The sequence below is a fragment of the Spermophilus citellus genome, assembly GCF_964194105.1.
Source record: "Spermophilus citellus genome assembly, chromosome: 18".
NCBI classification, from domain to species: Eukaryota; Metazoa; Chordata; class Mammalia; order Rodentia; family Sciuridae; genus Spermophilus; species Spermophilus citellus.
Genome location: NC_138200.1, coordinates 34,086,178 through 34,108,960, shown reverse-complemented (window position 1 = coordinate 34,108,960; position 22,783 = coordinate 34,086,178). Strand labels below are relative to the sequence as shown.

Below are 22,783 nucleotides of genomic sequence, written 5' to 3'. Positions count from 1 at the left end.
GGAAAAAAGAAAATGGTGAGCAGCCCTCTAAATAAAGTAGAAAAGAATATAATATATAATGCAACTTTATTTTCAGTATGACTCTTCTACCTTGCTTTTATATTCTATTACAAGTTTCATAAATCTTATTTTATATGGACAGACTTTTATTGATCATCATGTATTTTAATTTTTTTTGTGATAGTTGCCCTCCTGGTTTCTGTTGATTTTTTTTTTTTTACCTTGTATGCTAGTTTTGTGATTATTTGCTTTAAAACTGAGTTATAAGTGTAAAAATTGATATAAGTATAAAAACTGTTGTGCCTTTGATTCAGGAGGGAAAACTGTATTGAGCACAAAATTTTGATCACTTGTTTGTCATCTAAATGATATGCTTTGGGAGATAGTATCCTCTAATAAGTTAAATTGATATTTGTGTTATTTGCTGGATTATCAAATATATATTACTCTGGATTTTTTTATCATAAATCTTGTGTTTAAAAAAATGTTTCAGGACCCCATTCCTCTTACTCAATTACAGTATACAGATGTGAAGAGTTTGAAGGAAGGATTGTTTCTACCTAATATAAGATCTTCAACACTACCAGTAACCAAAGAAAAGGAAAGGGGCAAAGTTGCACAGAGACAAAGGTCAGCAAGGATGCAAGAAACCAAAGACAAAGAAGTCAAATACTTAGATTTTTAAGATATAAACTGAATGGCAAGAACTGTTTGTACATTGACTACTTTGGTTAGTAGATGTTTAGAATGTGCTATAGAGTTAGCAATGGTATAACTGTCTGCCAATTACTTGACAAACTCTCTAGTATTTCCATTTCCCTTACCCCTAACATCTTGTGAGTTACCAGTTACAGTTGACTCTACATCTGAATCATGTCATTAATTTCCTATTCCTTTTGCCACCACTGTGCTTCAGCATATCGTCTTTGCTTCCTAAATCATTTCTTTTCATAAGTTCAGACTCCACACAGCCATCAGGATTGTTAGTCTGAAAGTCAGATATTATGATGTCACTCACTACTTTAAAAACCTACCATGGTTTCTAATTATAATCAAAAGTCGAAAACTCTTTCGCATAGCATTCAAGGTTTTTATAACCAGATTTCATCCTACTTTTTTCTACCCTGCTATATACCGCCATTTCCTTTCACATGCTAACAGTATTATACTGCTCAGAGCTCCCTAACACCCAATCAGACTCATGCCTCTGTTTTTTTTTTTCCTTTTCTTTTTCTTTTTCTTTCTTTCTTTCTTTCTTTTTTTTTTTTAATTATTTTATTGTTGGTTGTTCAAAACATTACATAGTTCTTATTATACCATATTTCACAGATTGATTCAAGTGGGTTATGAACTCCCATTTTTACCCCGTATACAGATTGCTGTGATGCCTCTGTTTTGAATTAAGCCATTTCTTTCTTTGGGCTCAAGTCCCATAAGGTCCAACTAGAATGTACCTTCTTTTTCTGAAGTTTTCCTCATTGATTTCTTTTAGTCCCCACTGGAATGAATGGTTCCCCTCTCTGTGCTTCCGTTATGCTGTCTACCTCCTGTTAAATCCCTTTTCACCTTGTAGATTGCCTTTGACAATGATTGACTCCATGCAGATGCTAATTTGTTCTAATATCTATTATTTATTTAGCAGAATGCCTGGCACAGAAGATCTGCATATCTTATTTAATCTTCACAGCCACCAGTAAAGTTGGTGTTACAATACTATACATCATCCCAGTTTTATAAATAAGGCCTCACAACTGATCCAACGCAAAGCTTGAACCCCACCCTAAATCGATGTATTGTCTAAAGTCCTTACTCTTAGCCATTTTGCTGTTTTCTTTCTTCACACTTTTGATTCCTCGGTGCCTGCTCTTCAGTAGGTACTCTCTATACAAGCTTATTGACTGAATATAACTCCAATTCACACAGTAGTTTGTGGCAGGCTGGTAGTATCATCTTCAGTGAAAGGGAAAGTGCACCATTCATAAAGATAAAATGTTTTTCAATATCTTCAAATTCCATGTATTGCTTATTGGGTCACAGAAGTGTTCAGCTTGGGGTTGGAATGGTTTATACGTATGTCCAGCTTTTGTGTAACAAACACAGCATAGTAATGCACAACTATAAAACAGTTTAAATTGATTTCTAGAGACTACTGCCCACTTAATTCTGTATTATAAATGTCCTTAAAAGTCAGATCATCTAAGTGAACTTTCACTGGCATAGCACATTACATTTAAACTCTGAGATAGTATACAGTAAATGGAAGAATAGTTAGGATCAACAAAGGAATAGTTGTCTCTAAACACAAAATTGTGGGGGTTTTTAATTAGTTTATTTATTTATTTGTTCTAATTTGTTACACATGACAGCAGAATGCATTTCGATTCATAGTACACAAATGGAGCACAGCTTTTCATTTCTCTGGTTGTACACAAAGTAGAGTCACATCATTCATGTCTACATACATGTAATGATGTCCATCTCAATCTACTATCTTTCCTACCCCTTTGCCCCCTTCCTTGCCCTCCCTCCCCTTTACCCTATCCACAGTTCTTCCATTCCTCCCATGCTCCCCACCCCACCCCCACTATGGACCAGCATCCACTTTTCAGAGAAAACATTTGGCCTTTGGTTTTGGGGAGTTGGCTTACTTCACTTAGCCAACTCCATCCATTTACCTGCAGATGTCATGATCTTATTCTCTTTTAATTCTGAGTAATAATCCATTTTGCATATATACCACAGGGGTTTTTTTTATCTATCCATATGTTGAAGAACATCTAGATTGGTTCCACAATTTAGCTATTGTGAATTGTGGTGCTATAAACATTAATGTGGCTGCATCCCTGCAGTATGCTGTTTTTGGGTCCTTTGGTTCTAAACCAAGGAGTGAGATAGTTGGGTCAAATGGTGGTTCCATTTCAAGTTTTCTAAGGAATCTCCATACTGCTTTAGATAGTGGTTGCACCAATTTGCAGTGTCACCAGCAATGTCTGATTAGTTTTGATTTACATTTCTCTAATTACTAGAGATGTTGAACATTTTTTCATGTTTGTTGATTGGCTGTTTATCTTCTTCTGAGAAGTGTCTGTTCAGTTCCTTAGCCTATTTATTGATTGGGTTATTTGGTTCTTTTCATGTTTTTTGAGTTCTTTATCCTGGAGATTAGTGCTCTGACTGAGGGTGTGTGTGATAAAAAGTTGCTCCCATTCTGTAGGCTCTCTCTTCACTGATTGTTTATTTTGCTGAGAATAAGCTTTTCAATTTGAATCCATCCCATTTATTGATTCTTGATTTTATTTTTTGCGCTAAGACTTGTTAAGGAAGTTGGGACCTAATCTGACATGATGAAGATTTGTGCCTACTTTTTCTTCTGTTAGGCACAGGGTCTCTGGTCTAATTCCTCAGTCCTTATTGCACTTTGAGTGAGAGATACGGGCTTAATTTCATGTTTCTGCATGTGGATTTCCAGTTTTCCCAGCACCATTTGTTGAAGAGGCTATCTTTTCTCCAATATGTTTTTGGCGCCTTTGTCTAGGTATGAGATGACTGTATTTATGTGGGTTTGTCTCTGTGTCCTCTATTCTGGATCATTGGTCTACAAGTGTATTTTGGTGCCAATACCATGTTGTTTTTGTTACTATTGCTCTGTAGTGTAGTTTAAGGTCTGGTATTGTGATGCCACCTGTTTCACTCTTTTTGCTAAAGATTACTTTGGCTATTCTGGGTCTCTTATTTTTCCAGATGAATTTTATGATTGCTTTTTCTATTTCTATGAGGAATGTCATTGGGATTTTGATTGGAATTGCATTAAACTTGTATAGTATTTTTGGTAGTATGGTCATTTTGACAATTATTAATTCTGCCTATCCAAGAACAAGGGAGATCTTTGTTTAGTATGAGATCTTTCCATCTTCTAAGGACTTCTCTAATTTCTTTTTTGGTGTTCTGTAGTTTTCATTGTAGAGATCTTTTACTTCTTTCACTAAGTTGATTCCCAAGTATTTTTTCCCCCTGAGGCTATTGTTAAGGGGGTAGTTTTCCTAATTTCTCTTCAGAGGATTCATCACTGCTGTACAGAAATGCGTTTGATTTATGGGTGTTGATTTTATGTCCAGCTACTTTGCTGAATTCATTTATTAGTTCTAGAAGTTTTCTGGTAGAATTTTTTAGATCCTCTAAGTATAGATCCTGTTGTCAGCAAATAGTGATAGTTTGAGTTCTTCTTTTCCTGTGTATATCCCTTTAATTTCTTTCACCTGTCTAATTGCTCTGGCTAGAGTTTCAAGAACTATGTTAAATAGAAGTGGTGAAAGAGGGCATCCTTGTCTTGTTCCTGTTTTTAAAGAGAATGCTTTCAATTTTTGTCCGTTTAGAATGATGTTGGCCTGGGGCTCAGCATATACAGCTTTTACAATGTTGAAGTATGTTCCTTTTATCCCTAATTTTTCTAGTGTTTTGAATATGAAGAGGTGCAGTATTTTGTCAAATGCTTTTTATGCATCTATTGACATGATCATATGATTCTTATCTTTAAATCTATTGATGTGATGAATTACATTTATTGTTTTTCATATGTTGAACCAACCTTGCATCCCTGGGATGAAACCCAACTTGATTATGTTGTACTATCTTTTAATATGTTTTTGTATTCAATTTGCCAGAACTTTATTGAGAATATTTGCATCTATGTTCATTAGAGATATTGGTGTGAAGTTTTCTGTCCTTGATGTGTCTTTGTCTGATTTTGGAATCAGAGTGATATTGGCCTCATAGAATGAGTTTGGAAATCTTCCTTCTTTTTCTATTTCATGGAATAATTTGAGGAGTATTGGTATTCTTCTTTGAAGGTCTTGTAGAACTCAGCTGTGAATCTGTCTGGTCCTGGGGTTTTCTTGGGTAGTAGGCTTTTGATGGTATCTTCTATTTCATTTCTTGAAATTGATCTGTTTAATTTGTGTATGTCATCCTGATTCAATTTGGGTAAATCATATGACTCTAGAAATTTGTCCATGCCTGTGATGTTTTCTATTTTATTGGAGTACACATTTTCAAAAAATAGTTTCTAATTATCTTCTGTATTTCTGTAGAGTCTGTGTGATATTTCCTCTTTCATCATGGATTTTAGTAATTTGAGTTTTCTCTCTTTTCTCTCTCCTTCTCTTCCTTAACGTGGCTATGTGTTTATCAGTTTTATTTGTTTTTTTCAAAGAAACAACTTTCCATTTTGTCAGTTTTTTCAGTTGTTTCATTTGTTTCAATTTCATTCATTTCAGCTCTGATTTTAATTATTTCCTTCCTGTCTTCTACTACTTCTGGTGTTAATTTGTTCTGACTTTTCTAGGGCTTTGAGGTTTTTAAATTATTTTTTAAAATACCAAGTTGAAAAATAAATGACATCTATTAGTGTTAACACTTTAAAATCTTGAGAATGAACATTGTTAGTAAGAAATAGTGAGTTAATCTTTTATTATCATCTGATACTCCTTGTAGACTTAGTAAAATGTCATAAAAATGCATTTTTTTAACTTTACTTTTCTGTTATTTCTCTAGTGTTATTGATAACAATACTTGTAGTGGAAGGGATCGCTGTGGCCCAAAAGACCCAAGGTAAAGTACTTACAATGATAACTTACTACTTGTCCAGAACAGTGGGATGGCTTAATTGAAAGGACTGAAAAAAAAAATTGAGTACTATTTCTATAATCCTTCTGCATATTCCAATAACCTATCAGCCTCATTTAACTGGATATAACTTGTTAACTAGACTAAATCATCAACAAAAACCTTCTCCTGGTAAATTAAAATTTTTTGGCATCACTACTAGTTCCTAGCACACTGGATTATGTGTAAAATTTTAATGATATTCATACTTTATCACTAAGCAAGAATTTTTAAAAATCCCTTGTTCCAGTGAAAACAAATGAAACATTTCTCAATACCTTATTGAAGCTCTTTGGTCCTATTCTAAGTATCCTGATGTAGAAAAAAAGATTAGTGTGTTTTTTGAGCCAGAATTTCATGTCATAGTTGGGTACATTTCCTTATAACCCTAATTGTTCTTTATTTTTGTCAGTTATACATGTACATGATAAAAATCCAAGTGTACTAAATAGGAAAAAAACAGTCCTCCTCCTAACCTACCCCAACCACCTTCTTGCTCAATATAAATAACTATTTTTTTTAAAACTGATTGTTTGGAATTTTCTCTCATATCTTTAAGTAACATGCTGTTCTTCTATTTCTTGATTATTTCAATTTTAAACATCTGATACTGATTTCTCACCATGGAAGGTGAATAATTTAGCTCTTTGACACACCTACTGTTCACCCCCATCCACAATGTTCTCTTCCATTTTTACCACCCTTCTCAATATAGCTATATTCTGGTTAAATCAGTATTCAGGGTTTATATTAAGTTACTCATCAAGTTTTTTCAATATGAATTTTGCATTTGGTTTTGGAAATTTGGGGGTTTTGTTAAATTTTTCAAAATCTCTCTCCTCCCTCCATTTTCTCCGTTCTCTCTCTTTAGGAATGCCATTATTTAGTTATGGCTCTATTGTTGTTTGTTTGTTTTTTTTTCCATCTGTCTTTTTGTTCCACGTGCTGGGTGACTTCCTCGGCTTTATTCTGTAGACCAAGAATTAGGAAACTTTTTCTGTAAACATTCAGATAATAAGTATTTAAGACCATACAGTCTCTGGCACACCTACTCAGCTCTGCTGTTGGTGTGAAAGCAGCCACAGACAATACATATACATGATGGGCATGCATATATTCAGTAAAACTTTATGCACAACCACAGGCAGAGGTCAGATTGGCCCAAAACTTTTTCTAATATTTTCATTTCTTCTGTTTTTGGATGCATTCTTGGTTTTATACATATGCTTTTTAAAAGAATGTCCTTGTTCTTGTTTTATTCATGTATTTGCTTTTCTCTTTCTCAGATTAAAGTTTTATGTTGTTACTGTCTTTAAAAAAAATATTTTTCTTGCAGTCTTTGTTTCCTTAGAGTTGCTTTTTCTCTCTTTGTTTGGGTCTGATTTTCAAATTAGTGGCTTTAAATATTCAGTGATTACTGAACATCTGTTCAGATTTTAAGAGGGGCACTGAAAAACTGCTCATTAGCAGTCTGCAGGTGTAAGTAAGGATTATCTGCTGTGGCCCTCACTGTGGAATGCCCTGACATTGGGTATCTCCTAGGTCTGCATCATTGAATCTTTAGGAATGATTAGATTTCCCAGGAAAGGATCTTTGCATTTCCCATTTAGAGACTCCATAACTCACTGAGGCCTTTGGTGAGCCCAGTAGGAGAAGCCCGGGAGTGTCATTCAGTGTGTTAGCACTCACTAATCAGTCCATGGGCATTTTTATCCTCAGCTACACCTGAGGTCTCCTATTCCATTATCTGTTTTACCTTCTCCAAAGAAATAATATATGAGCAGCAGCTGCCTAGATTTGTGGAGAAGCTAAAGTATATGAAACAATTCATATACAGACTATGTATATGTAAACAGTCATATTATTAAAATTACCAGTTTCACATAACCCCTCACTCTACTTCTAGAACTACCAGTTATTTCTTTTGTATCTACCTCCTTGTACTTACAAGTTTATGCCCTTAAAAAAAAATCCTTTTACTGCTTTTTAAGTGGAACTTGAGGAGTCAGCAGAACTGAATACTTGTGTTCAACTACAGTCTTTAAAATCTTTCTGTAATCTTTGAATCTTATTTGACTTTTGTGTTAAACTAAATACAAGGATGCCAGAGATAACTCCATAGATCCTTTATTAAATTTTACTGATTTATCAGATTCTCTTATGGTTTTTCTATATTCTCTACATGGCAAACTTATCCTCCAGCACAAAGTTCCTCTAGCAAGCACAGCATACACAATCTTACTTCATTCTGTGCTCAGTTTGTTGAACTAAATTTGGCAGTGGTTCTTACAAAATTTTATATATATATTACAGAGTGGGCAATTGTTTGGAAAGTTGTTGGGGAAAAAGAAGAATGCTATTCTGCTTTATTCTAATTATGTTTAAATGCTATTTTTTCCCTAAGATGGACAAAATATTGGAATCAAACACATTCCTGTAACCCAGTGTGGCATTTGGGTTCGAACCAGTAATGGAGGTCATTTTGCTTCACCAAATTATCCTGAGTCATATCCACCAAACAAGGAGTGTATCTACATTTTGGAAGGTATTTGATCAATTTTTTTTATTGGATGAATTTTCTACTTTGTTGCAAAATTAACTGCATTGGTAAAAATACCATGTTTAAGCCAATTTGAACAAAATTTATATTTGAATTAAACTCTAGTAATGATTAGTATTTCTAAATATTGAATACATTAACAAAATGATAATTGAAATTTCATGAGAATTTTGAATCTCCTAAATTATGATTCAGTTAAGTGCATCAGTATGTATGAGAAATTCCTCTGATAAAAACCTAATCTTACGGGCATTTTTTATTAGTCTTCATGCAAATTTATGTCCAAATTAGTGAATTATCTTCATTTCTTCTGTTTATTTTGTGTGTCATGATACATTTTATCTCATGAAATAAGTAACCAATAACTTTTCGAAGCTTCGATTTTAATCAGTCATATACATTTAATTTAATAAACAGCATTTGCCAAAGAGAAGGTTACAATAGTTCTATAGAGTACATTATTAGTATTGTAAAATATGACATTTATTGTGACCTATAAAAATTCTCATTATGATCCTTATCTATGAAGCATTAGAGTGATTGTTCTGTTTTTCTCATTTGTTTGTACATTTATATATTTCCATTTCTGTTGCCCTGATTTGCTTGCTTTTGTTTTATAGCTGCTCCACGTCAAAGAATAGAGTTGACCTTTGATGAACATTATTATATAGAGCCATCATTTGAATGTCGGTTTGATCACTTGGAAGTTCGAGATGGGCCATTTGGTTTCTCTCCTCTTATAGATCGTTACTGTGGCATGAAAAGCCCTCCATTAATCAGGTCAACAGGGAGATTCATGTGGATTAAGTTTAGTTCTGATGAAGAACTTGAAGGACTGGGATTTCGAGCAAAATACTCATTTATTCCAGGTAAAGAATAATCTTTTCAGTGGTTGAGTATCTCACCCTGATTGCAGAATCCTAAGGCTAGAAAAGAGATAATTTGGTCAAGTTAATAAGATCAAGACTTTAAAGGGATTCTCAAGGTGAAAAGGAAATTAGTCTATGAACAAATAAACCTTAATAAAACTTGGAACTAGAACCATATCATTTGAATTTTGAGGCATAATACAGATGATATCACATTTTCTTATTTTTCTTGTGTTTTATAAAACACATACTTAAGGTCCACAATATCAAAATAAATGTATTTTTAAATAATTTCAACATATTGTTTGGTTTTCACAATCCCCACAAAAATTTTGGCAGGTTTTTTATTGGACTGATTTGACTTAGCCGCTCATTTGAATAAATGCTCTTGAAAATAATGAGCAATAGAAAAAATACTGTTCTGCACTTGTAGGTAAAAGATCTGGGTTTGAGTCTTTTTTCTGTCACCTAATAGCTGTAAGACCTAAGCACAGAGTTGTACCTGATATTTGCCATTGGTGAAAGGGGTAATACCTACTGTATTAGTTTCCTGAGATTGACATAATTAATCACTACAAATTTGGACACTTAAACAATAAAAAATATATCCTCATAGTTCGGAGATCAAAAGTTCAATCTACCAGGACCTTACTCCATCTAGGAACTCTAGGGGAAAATCTATTCTTTGTTTCTTCTAGCTTCTGGTAGCTGCTCCAACACTTCTGGTATCATAGCCATATTGCTCCAATCTCGATCTCCATCTTCACATCTCTTTCTCCTCTTAAAGTCTTAATTATATCTTTCATCTTGTTATATTTGCTTTTTAAAAAATATAAGGTTATACAGGTTATGGGGATTCTGATGTAGATGTATTGGGAGGGGGCACTGTCCAACCTATTATAGGGTCTTACCTACCTCTGGTTCCTAAGAATGCTGTGAGAACAGTCAGAACATTATTTGTTTGCCCAAAAAATAAAAATAACTTATGTCAGTAAATGTTATGGAAATTTTAAAGTTTTGCCTTAATATTTATTTGCCTACTGCTAAAATGACAACATTCCAAAAAAGTAAAATTTGTCTTATAATCTTTATTTTTTTAAGAATAGTTTTAGGTTCATAGTAGGAAGTATATATCATACACCTCTTGCCTCTCATTACCACTTTGCAGCAGAGTGGTTCATTTGTTAAAATCAATGAACCAACATTGACACATCATTATCATCCAAAATCATAATTTAGAGTTCATTCTTGGTTTTGTATGTTCTTTGAGTTTTGACAAATGTATATTGACATGTATATTATAGTCGTATACAGAACAGGTTCATTGCCCTGAACATTCCATGGGGGTCCTCCTATTCATTCTTCTCTCCCCCTATACCACTGGCAAATAGTGATCTCTTTACTATCTCCATAGTTTTGTCCTTTCCAGAATGCCACATATAATTGAAATCATAAGTAGGTGACCTTTTCAGATTGGCTTTTTGCTCATTGAGCCATATGCACATAAGGTTCCTCCATGTCTGTTTATGGCTTGACTGCTCTTTCTTTCATTTTTTTTTTTTTTTTTTTAGCACTGAATGAAACTTTATTATCAGATGTACCACAGTTTATCCATTCTATTAAAGGATGTTTTGATTGCTTCCAAGTTTTAGTAGTTGGGAGTAAAACTGCTGTAAACATCATGTGTAGGTTTTTGTGAGGATGTAAGTTAACTGGTTTGGGTAAATTGTGATATATATTACAACATGGATAAAATTTGATACATGCTAAAAATAAAATTAGCCAGAAACAAAAGGATCAGTGCTATGTGGGTTCACTTATGTAACATATCTAAAGTGGTCACATTCATACAAACAGAAAGTAGAATTTAATTGCCAGTGACTTAAGAAGGGTAGAATGAGGAATTAGTGTTTAATGGATATAGACTTCCAGCTTGGGATGATAAGGAAAAGTTCTGGAAATGAAGAGTGGTGGTAATTACACAAGTTAAAGGCCAACCTTGACAACTTAGGAAGACCCAGTCTCAAAATATAGTTTTAGAAAGTGCTGGGGGTATAGCTCAGTGTTAGAGCACTCGGTCTACCAAAACACTGGGTTCCAGTGCCCGAAAAAATTATAAAAGCTGGCTTAGTTAAAAATTGGTCAGGTATTCGATTTCTATTAACTGAAGACACTATAATAAAAATAATCTTACATATGATTTATCAGTAGCAAAAACACTACTCTTATTTGAGTAATGTTTTAAGATATTTTTAAAAGAATCACCTTGTATATTAAGATGCTTAATTTGGACAAAAGAAGCTCTTTTTCCTCTATTTTTATATATTATTAGAGAAGCTTTATATGGATTATAGTTAAAATATAGACAAATTATGAAATTCATAGGATTTTTAGATTTTTTTGACCTTTCATTTGCACTTTATGGTGCTTCAGAGTTGCTACAGACATTATATTTAATTGTATTCAAATGACAATAATGTCAGGAAGATTGTGTTTTATAGATGAGGAAACTTAGAGATGAAGATTTTCTTGTAGATGGCAAATATAAGAGTAGGAGCTGGGGTTGTGGCTCAGTGGTAGAGCATTTGCCTAGCATGTATGAGGCACTGGGTTTGATTCTCAGCACCACATATAAATAAATGGATAAAATAAAGGTCCTTCAACAACTAAAAAATTTTTTTTTTTTTAATCCAGGACTAAATTCTAATTCTCTAAGCAACTTTTTCTTTTTTTGTTGCCTTTGTGATATAAGTAAAGATTCTGCAGTTTCATTGTTAGAAGAAAGGAAGATGTTCCATGTCAAAATAAATAGGCAATGCCCAGTTTGCTAAAATGCGGCTATATTTGCTGTTATTAAAAGTCATGTTTATAAGATAAATTTTTTGTTATTATTTTATTATCATTTTTATTTGTTCCACTTAATTGTACATGATAGAATGCATTTCAATTCATCATACACAAATGGAGCACAACATTTTGATTCTCTAGTTGTACATGATGTAGAGACGCCCCATTCATGCAATTAAGGGTAATGATGTTCATCTCATTCCACCATCTTTTCTACCCCTATAATATAAAATAAATTTTGTCTAGGGAGTGGTAAATCTAAAAGAAAACTATTAACAGTTGTAAGAAATTATTGTCTTTTAATGAAATTCTCTAATGTTAAGATAGAGGCTCTCAATCAATATTACTTCCTGGATTTAACTAGATAATTGTGAGAATTTTAAAACAATAAGGATAAAACCTTAAAATTCTTTCCTTCATATGAAAAATTCTGATTAGCTTGCCAGTTAGCTCCTGACTTTTTCACCCAGTACCACTTAGGATTTAAATTTACTTTTGACATTTTTCTACAAAAGGGCTGTAGTGTCCTATTAGTTGTCGCCTTTTAGCAAGGATGAGTTTAAATTTAAAAAGGACAGTCCCTGAGACATATTCTAAATAAAGCTCCTAGTTTATTTCCACTTTTTTCCAATTTGTAGTTTAATAACTTTCTAAAGTGTCTGGAATTAAAGACAGTTTTAACAAGAATTGAGCATCCCATTACATAAAATAAACTATGTATGAAATAGGTTTTCCAAGATAAGGATTCTGAGACATTTTTGACTCTCCAGCAGTTTTTTTTATTCTAGTATTTTGGTGAATGCAGGTCATATCTGAACTTTAAGGTAGTATTTAAAGAAACCCCTGTCTGTAATTTTTAAAAATTTCTTGTGGTAAAATGTACATAGCATAAAATTTACTCTTTAACCATTCATAAATCTCCAATTTGGTGGCATTATGTACATTCACAATGTTTTGCAACTATCGCCACTACTCTTACTATGCAAAAAAATTTATTAAGACAAATTTTAATGTGATTCAGCCAAAATAACTTTCATTTATTTTTAAAGGTTGCACTAATAATCCCTTGTGTTACCACATTTTGTTTATTCCTTCATTGGTCAACAGACTACTACTTTTGGTAATTGATGTGAGTTTTCAAGCAGCATAAGTTATTAATTCATGATGGGATCAAAAATATGAACATCATCATTAAATAAATATTGATTCTGTAAGTGAGTTCATAAATGGACTGTTGAGGTAAACTAATATTTAAGCCTTAAAGTAATTCAATACGAATAACTTTCTTCTTTTTTCTGTTACAGATCCAGACTTTACTTACCTAGGAGGTATTTTAAATCCCATCCCAGGTTTAGTATATTACCTCTTTTTCCCCAAGGCATTTTTGATCAGTCTTGTTTTCCTTTGAACGTCATTCATTTATTCTCTCTAGATTGCCAGTTCGAGCTCTCAGGAGCAGATGGAATAGTACGTTCTAGTCAGGTAGAACAAGAAGAAAAAACAAAACCTGGCCAAGCAGTTGATTGCATATGGACAATTAAAGCTACTCCAAAAGCTAAGGTATTATTATGTATTGAGTCACTTCAGGGAAGAACATAAGATGTGATTTGTATAAATTGTTGCTTTTGTTCATGCAAATATTTGTTGATTATATAAACTGATACTACAACACTACAACTTTAAAAAAAAACTTTAATTTTACTTCACTTACTTTATTGGGCACCAGCACTGTTAGAGTTAAATAAACAAATATAAATTTCAGGAAGTTTACACATACATTAAGGTTCTTAATTTTAAAAGTCTAAGATTCCAAAAATCTAGTTGGACTTGGTGTCGTATATCTGTATTCCCACCTACCATGAAGGTTGAGACAGGAGGATAGCAAGTCCAGCCCAGGCAATATAGCAAGACCTCATTTAAAAAAAAAAAAAAAAAAAAAAGATCTTAAAATCTGTAGGTTCCTAATGGTGAGTACAAATATTGATCAGTTTATCATTCAAAATATTTTGTTTGGTTAAGAAAATTAGGCTGCAAGAGGTGAGAGTCTTCTTGGAGGTCTCAGAGTTGGTTATACTAACCAGTGTAAAATATGTTGAATTCTGTGTTCTTACACATCAGCTGTCCTCTACTAATTATGTAGAGCTTTCATTTAGAAGTACCTCAGAGAAGAATGTTGTAAATAACTCTAACAGGTTGAAATTGATTGCTAATTAAGGAATATCAACAGAGTCAAAAATTAGATTTAATATATGTTTATGAAGAGAGACGGGGTGGGAGAACATACCTTTAAAAGAATTATGAAAATCAGATTTACAGCTGGGCATGGTGATACACGCCTCTAATCACAATGGCTGGGGAGGCTGAGGCAGGGGAATTGTAAGTTCAAAGCCAACCTCAGCAACTTAGTGTGGCCCTAAGTAGCTTAGAACTAGAACTCTTAGAGGGAGATGACTGATGTGAAAGGGTAAATTTAAAAAAATATATCTACTGGGGCTGGGGTTGTGGCTCAATGGTTGAGTGCTTACTTACATGTGTGAGGCACTGGTTTCAATCCTCAGCACAACATAAAAATAAACAAACAAAATAAAGGTTTTTGTTCATATACAACTCTAAAATTTGTTTTAATTAAAAAATATATCAATAAATAAAATAAACTAAAATAATAAAAAATATATCTACTGGCACATGTCAGTGACAAAGAATGTATTTTTATGGGCTTGTTCTTAGAATGGGGTTGGAGGTAAGGCTGGGTTCCCCTAGGACTCTCACTAGAAATGTGTGTTTGGTTTTGGGATATGAGTTTACATTCCCTGCTCAATCCAGGAACCATGGAGCCCCAAAATTAACAAAATGGTCCTAGGCTCATAAAACCTTTTGAGGCATCTAGCAAAAAATAAGTCCAGAATAACCAATAAGGCTACAGAGTTGCCATTCATAAACCACCATTTTATGAATGATAATCTCACACATCCAAAAGAAAACACCTATGCTCACAACCTACCCTTGAGATAAGAGTAGACAAAACAATCAGGTTGTCTCCAAAAGGATGCTATTTAGATTGTCACTAGCACCATCGATAGCAAAACAGAGCTCAACAACAACAGAATAATATCTTCAAAATTTTGAGAGGAAAAATAATGACTTGACAACCTCCATTTCCATATTAAATTTTATGATTCAAAAATGAGGGCAATATTGAGGTAATTCTAGGCAAAAATAATAAATGAAGCAAATGCTATAGTTAAAATCCAAATATATCTTGCTTACAGGAAAATTTGAAAATGGAAAATTAAAAAATAACAGGCAAATACCCAAAGAGAATGGATGGAACTATAAAAATAAAAATCAAGAAGGTCACCAATTCACAAAGAAGTTAAAATAATGTAAAATTATTACAAATTAATGTAGCCTCAGAATGTTTAAGCTACAGATTCATCATTGTCAGGGGAAAAGTAAGAAATCCAAAGTTACAATGGGAACATTTTTTTCTTCTTAATGATTAATTGACCAAATGTACAAAAAAGTTATTAAGGCTCAAAAGATTTAAACAACACAAGTATACCTAATCGACATGTATCTTGCAGAGAACATTCATTCTCTACGTGTGAAGCATTTATCAAAACTAGTCTTTAGAGTTGGCTAATAAAGGAAATTTGAACATACACCAGTGCTTGGGATTATGCAGAGCTTTCTTTGAAAAAAATACAATTAAACTAGGAATCGGCAACCAAGAAATTACTTTACAGCCTTATATATTTGGCAGTTTGTTCATATATTTGGAAACTGAATAATATTCTACTTATTCATAGATCAGAAGAAATCAGGATAGAAATCTGAAAACATTTAAAACTCAATAAAAGAAATACCACATGTCAAAAAGTTGTAGGGGGCGTGGGCTGGGGCTCAGTGGTAGCATGCTTGCCTAGCATGTGTGAGGCACTGGGTTTGATGCTCAGCACCACATAAAAGATAAACAAAGGTATTGTGTCCATTTATTTTAAAAAAAAAAAGTTGTAGGATGCAGCTATACACCAGTATTTTGAGAACTTTTACAACCATACACACTTCCATTAGAAGAAAAAAAGCTTGAAATTTTTTAATGAGCTAAGATTCAACTGAAGACATTTAAAAATGACAAATCTGAAGAAAGATAATGATTTTAAAAGCAGAAATAAATTCTTTAAAAATCAACAAAACCAAAATTAGCTCTTTGTGAAGGATAACAATAAGCAATTCACTGGCAAAATTAATCTAGAAAAAAAGACACATCCACATAAAATCAGAATTGGAAAATGTCATAAATAAACTACAGCAAAGGTTAAAAACTATAAACCTTTCTCAAAAGAAGATACACAAATTACCACCAAGTATATGAGAAAATGCTTAGCATCGCTAATTATCAGGGAAATGCAAATCAAAAACTACAGTAAGATATCTTAGTGTTACAATAGCCATTATAAAATACCAAAATCAACAAATGTTGAGGAGGAAGTAGAGAAAGGAATTTTTATACATCATTAGTGGGAATGTAAATTAGTTACCACTATTACAGAAATAGTGACATTTTCTCAGAATAAAAGTAAGAATAGTTTTGATATGATATATGATCCACCAATTCTGCTACATAGCACATATCCAAAGGAAGAGAAATCAGTATGTCACACAGATAATTGCACCTTTATATTTTTGCAGCATTATTTACAATAGTCAAGATATGGGATCAACCAGTACAACAAATTATAAATGGCAGGGAGGAGCTAATGATATTAAGAGACAATTAGAAGTTCAAACACTGTTTGATATTAAGAAATTGGCTGGTTTGATAATAGTGTAGAGGTTACTTTTTAAGTGACTTTAACACTACATAATGGAACTATTTATAGATTAAATGGGATTAGTCTAATAGGTAAGGGGCAGAAGTGAGGAGAGACACAGATAAAGTTTAAATAAGATTGAAATGATAATTGTTAAACTTAGGATAAGTAGGTATATAATTTATTCTGTCTGCTTTTTTTGTTAATAAGTGTTTTAGATTATAAGAGAATATCATAAACAGTTCTTTACTAGTATAAAAGAATGAAGTATACAAGCAAAAGAGAAATATATCTGAAGTTTTTAGAAATACTTATTATATGTAATTTCTATCAGAATGGAGGTGATAAGACAGTCAGTTAAAAGATAACTTGTTAGAAATTGTCCAATCTGAAATACAAAAAAAAAAAAATATTGAGAACCAATTTAGAAGCCTGTATGACAATTTCACTAAGCCTAACATATCATTTTAAATTCTAGAAGGAACAGAGATTAGTAAAGAACAAATACTTCAAGAAATACTTGCTAAAAGGTTCCAAATTTAGTGAAAGACATGAATTTTTAGATGTAAGAAGGTCAGTGAATACCAAAGAGGATAAAAAAGTTAGAAATAAAATTTAAGTAAACCAAGGCCTACACACATCAAAACCAAATTATTTGAAACCAAAGATTGAGATCTTAAAATCAGCCAGACAAGAATGGTGCTTTCTAAGGAAGCAGTGATGATAATGATTGGGTTTATCTGTAGAAAATCATGAAAACCAAAGATGATAGTTCAAAATCTTTTTGAGTGCTAGGAGAAGAAAAAAAAAACTGGAATGAGGGCAAAATGAAGGCACACTCTGGTGAAGAGTGACGAAGAAAATTTGTTGTCTATAGGCCTGTTATAAAAGAAATTACTAAATGAAGTTCTTTAGAAAAAAGAGAAATAATACTAGAAAGAATGATGGAGTTAGGATGCATTGGCACACTCCTATAAGTCTGGGGCTGTGAGGAAGAAGGATAATAAGTTTGAGGCTAGCCTCAACAACTTAGTGGGACGCTAAGCAAAATAGCAAAACCCTGTCTCAAAAATGCTGTGGAGCCTAATGTGGTGGGAGACACCCTGGGGATGCCAAGGCAGGAGGATCGAAAGTTTAAGATAATCCTCAGCAACTTCGTGTTTCAAAAAGGGCTGGGGATGATTTAATCTACAATACCCAGAGGGGACAGGTGGAGGGTTGGAGCCTCATGGAACTTCATGAATGAAAGTTAATGAACAACAAATGTCTGGGCAAATATAAACCATCTTACCAATATCAAGAATGAAAGGCTATCATTCTACCCATTAAAAAATAATAATAAAATATAGTACAACTCTGCTCAAACATCACATGACTGAATGTAGTCAAATTCCTTAAAAATCTACATGCTACCAAAAGTATCCAATAACTATGTGAAGTAAATCATCCCATATTTATTCAAATATTGAATTCATAAATTAAAATCTAACAAAACCCAAGCCTAGATGGATTTGCCAGCAAATTGTACCAAACATCTAAGAAAGATAATGATGCCTGTTCTTTACAATCGCTTCCAAGAAATGAAAGAGGAGGGTACAATGTAAACTAATTTTATAAAACACAGTACTCTGATATCACCAGAGATGCAAGGAAACTACTTATCAATTCATTAAGAAAACGATGCCAAAACCCTCAACAAAAGATTAGTAAATCTGATATAGCAATGTATAAAAAGTATACTATATCACAGTGAAGAGTGGTTTATCCTATAAATGCAAGACTGATTCAGCATCTGAAAAAAAATATAATTCACCATAAAAGAGCTAAAATTGACCTTAAAAAAAGGATACAGACATCTCCATTTGTTAGAATTCAGTACCCATTCGCAATAAAAATAAATCTCAAAAAAGTTTGCATAACCTGATTAAGGATATCTACAAAAGCCTCCTGCTAATATCACATTTAATGGTGAAAACTTGAATACTTGTCCCTTTGAAATTTGTAACTAACTCTCCTATTCAACACCATACTAGAAATTGTAGCCAGTGCAAAAAGGAAAAATATACTGTCTTTGTAGATTTACGTGATTGATTATCTGTATAAAAAATTCCATTAACTCTACCAAAAAAAAATTTAAATTCCTGAAACAAAAATGAGTTTAGCAAGTTTGCAGGATATAAAACCAATATACAAAATATACTAAGTCTATCTTATTATTTACTACTAATACCAGTCAGTTGAAAATTAAGAAAACAGTACCGTTTCTAAAAAGCTTCTTACAAGTATATGCACCATCCATAAACTGAAAATGTGTAGAACACTGATTAAAATATTAAGAGACCTAAATGAAGAGATGCACTGTGTATATATATTAATAGACTCTGTAACAGTAAAATATCAGTTCTTCAGAATTGATTTGTGTAGCTGAACACAATTCCCATCAAAATCCCAGTCGTACTTTTGTAAATATTAAGAAACTAATTCTAGAACTTAATGGTAAGTAAATAATACTGTTAAAGAATGAAGATGGAAGATGGAGACTTACTGTAAAACTTCAGTAATCAAGATAATGTGATATTGACAAATTGGTACAGGTCAATGGAACAAAATAAATAGCCCAAGAGATTAGATTTGTGTAAACATGGTTAATTGCTCTGACATATACACAGCAGTTAGTGGAGTTAGGGTAGTCTTCAGCAGATGGGGATGGAACAATATAAGTCTGTAGTTTTAAAAAATGCACTTTGACATTTATAAAGTACCTCACACAAAACCTAAATATATATTATAACCATAAACGTTAAATTGTAAGTATCTAGGAGAAAATCTTTTCTTCCTTTTCCCCCAATGCTGGGGATCTAACTTGACCTGCTCTGTGCTAGCTAGGTATCTACCACTGAGCTTTACCCCAAGCTCCAGAAAAAAATGACTTTGGGTTAGACAGTTCTTAGATAGGACACCAAAGAACTATCCATAAGTGAAAAATGTGTGTATGTGTGTGCGCGCATAAATTGGATCCATCAAAATAAAAAGCTTTTCCCTGTGAAGGATGTTATTGAGTGAAAAGCCACTGGGTGGGAAAAGGCTTTGGCAAATCACCGTTTTTTCTGGAAGACTTCTTTTTTCCAGAACTCAAACTCAATAGTATGCACACAACCCAATTCTTTAAAAATATTTTTTAGTTGTAGATGAACACAACACCTTTATTTATTTTTATGTGGTGCTGAGGATTGAACCCAGTGCTTCACACATGCAAGGCAAGTGCTCAACCACTAAGCCACAGCCCTAGCCCCAACAACATAATTTAAAAAAATTTTTTTATTCTAATTTGTTATACATGACAGCAGAATACATTACAATTCATATTCCACATATAGAGCACATTTTTCCATATTTCTGGTCAACAACCCAATTTTTAAGTGGGAAAATTTTATCAGACAATTCAAATAACATTTAGTCATTACAAAAATGCAAATTAAGACCACAGTGAGATAGTAGTATATCACAATGATATACCGCCATTAAAACTGGTTACTTAAAAAAAATAATACAAAACCAGACTTGGTGGCTCTGGAGGTTGAGGCAGGAGGCTTGCTTTAAGAATTAAAGACTAATCTTGGAAACAGTGACACCACCTTCCACCAAAAAAAAAAAGAAAAGAAAAAATGCTGAATCCTGGAAACCTAAAGAGTAACTGAAACTCTGATACATTCCTCGTGGGAATGCAAAATGATATACCACTCTGGAAAACATCATGGTAATTTCCTATAAAATTGCCATGTGACTCTGTTTTTTTCTGAATGTGTACCCAGGAGAAATGAAAGTGGTTCATATAATAAACATGCAAATATTTATAGCAGTTTTGTTCATAATAATCAAAAGCAAAGAAAGGTTCAGGTTTCTTCCACTGTTAAAAGAATAGACTCGGGCATATCCAGACAGTATAATCTTTTCAGCATTAAAAAGGGACATTCTATTGACAAATGCAATACTCTCAAACAAATCATGCTAAAAAAGCTATGTACTATATGACTTTATATAAAGTTCTGGGAAAAGTCACACTATAGGACAGACACCTGCAAAGTAGCAAGCAACTTGACAGATTTTCCCTGGAGGCAGGTGTGGTTCAGGGAACATTTCTTGAGATGTTAGCAAGAAGTGAGTAATGGAAACTCCTAATCTGCTTTAGGAGCATAAATTGCTATAGTCATTTGTCGGCATACTCTGTTAAAGCTGAAAGGTGATATGTTAAAACATAGTAAGTACAATTCTGGATAGATACCCAAATGAAATCATCATTTATATGTGTAATGAGAATACAAGAATATTTGCAGCAGTATTAATAAATTTTAAAAGTGAAAGCAACTAGAATCCCATAAAAAGATGGAAAGTGGTTTATAAGTGATAAAAAGTTTTAAAATAATACTATATATTTTTTAGATTCATAAACATTAAAATATAATTAAAAATCAAACTAAAGATACATAGGAAGGGTAATGGGAACACAGGCTTTAATCGAATCAGCAATACTTTTTTTATATTTGACAATATTTAATATTTAGATATTTATTTCCATGAAATTAAATGATATGTTTTAGAACTCCATACTCCTCTTTATTGAAACATTTTGTGAAAGATAATTCCATATTCACAGATATTTTAGGAGTGTTATCTGGATGATTGACTAGTAGAGATTGTGTTACTTTTCATTAATTTTTAAGTAAAAAAGTTATACACAGTTATAAAAAATGACTTCAATCCTTTTTTAAAAATTGTTAAACATGGCGCGGTGGGGGGCTGGAGTTGTGGCTCAGTGGTAGAGCACTTGCCTACTGCATGTGAGGCACTATTTTCGATACTCAGTACCACATAAAAAAGCAAAGGTATTGTGTCCATCTACAATTTAAAAAAAAATTTTTTTTAATTGTTAAACACAGGGCTGGGGCTGTAGCTCAATGGCAGAGCGCTTGGCTAACACATGTGAGGCACTGGGTTCAATCCTTAGCACCACATGAAATAAATAAATATGTTGTCCATCTACAAATACAAATAATAAAAATAAATAAAATGTTATATCAGACATTAAAAAGCAATGTTAAACACAATGAGCAAACACCTGGTTTTATTTAAGAAATTTAAAGAAAAAAGGCCATCATAACCACTGAATATTTGAAATAGTATAAACTAGTTAATGAGTGATATTTAAGAAAAATATGCCACTTAAGATTATATTTTACTAAAAGTACAATGTAAATAATTCAGACATCTTGGTAATTTAGCTGATATTTAGCTTTGCCAGTTCATAATTACACAAAGCTAACTAACTTACTACCTGCTCTGAGCGAGTTATATTGAATATAACTGAGCATATGGTCCTCTGATCAGAAGACCTTAAAATCTAAAGGAGGAGATAATTATAGTATTAGGGATACCCACCACCATGGAACTATGAGCAGGGTGATTTGGTTATATAAATAATGGTGAAATCTATAAGATCCATTGATAACTTTTAAGAAAATGCAATTTATATGTTAAAATACATGCATGAAAATAAGTTTTAGAATGGAAAACCTATTTCATAACTAAATGTCTGACATTCTCATGGAAGTGGCAAACTGGTCATTTCAAATAAACCAAACTTGGTCAAAATTTGAGCTATATTTTATTTCTGCTTTTAAATTTCATGCCCTCAAAGTAGTTTAAAAGGTAAAAAATATGTGGCAAAACTTTTTGTTTTATTAAGCCTTTTAAATAAAAGGGTAGGGGTGACTTACCACAACCTCAGGAATAATAACTAGAAAATGTGTACTCATTAGGTATCTTCAGTGGAAATTTAGGGGAAATCTTTATTCTTCACTCATTGAATTTTTATTTTAATTTTAGAGTGACACATGAGTATCTACAGTCAAGAGGGTGAGAAGAGTGTGGGTGTGTATGTGCGGGTATGTGTGTGTGCACGTGTGCACATACACATGTGTGAAGCAACCTATGAAGTGAGAAGAAGACACTTTACACTTAGACTAACCTGGGTT

The 22,783-nt window shown here is 32.8% G+C and overlaps 1 protein-coding gene across 2 annotated transcripts in view; it reads left to right on the top strand.

Annotated features, from left to right (window-relative positions):
- Positions 1 to 22,783, top strand: part of NETO2 (neuropilin and tolloid like 2) — a 67,076-nt gene that overhangs the window by 12,710 nt on the left and 31,583 nt on the right. Inside the window, exons 2-6 of one of the 2 annotated variants that reach the window (XM_081274693.1) lie at positions 5,551 to 5,607; positions 8,066 to 8,206; positions 8,842 to 9,090; positions 13,242 to 13,265; positions 13,370 to 13,497. In XM_081274693.1, the coding sequence (XP_081130819.1) occupies positions 5,551 to 5,607; positions 8,066 to 8,206; positions 8,842 to 9,090; positions 13,242 to 13,265; positions 13,370 to 13,497 (599 nt within the window). Of the gene's footprint in view, positions 1 to 5,550; positions 5,608 to 8,065; positions 8,207 to 8,841; positions 9,091 to 13,241; positions 13,287 to 13,369; positions 13,498 to 22,783 lie in introns of both variants that reach the window. The other variant, XM_081274692.1, reaches the window with a different exon arrangement.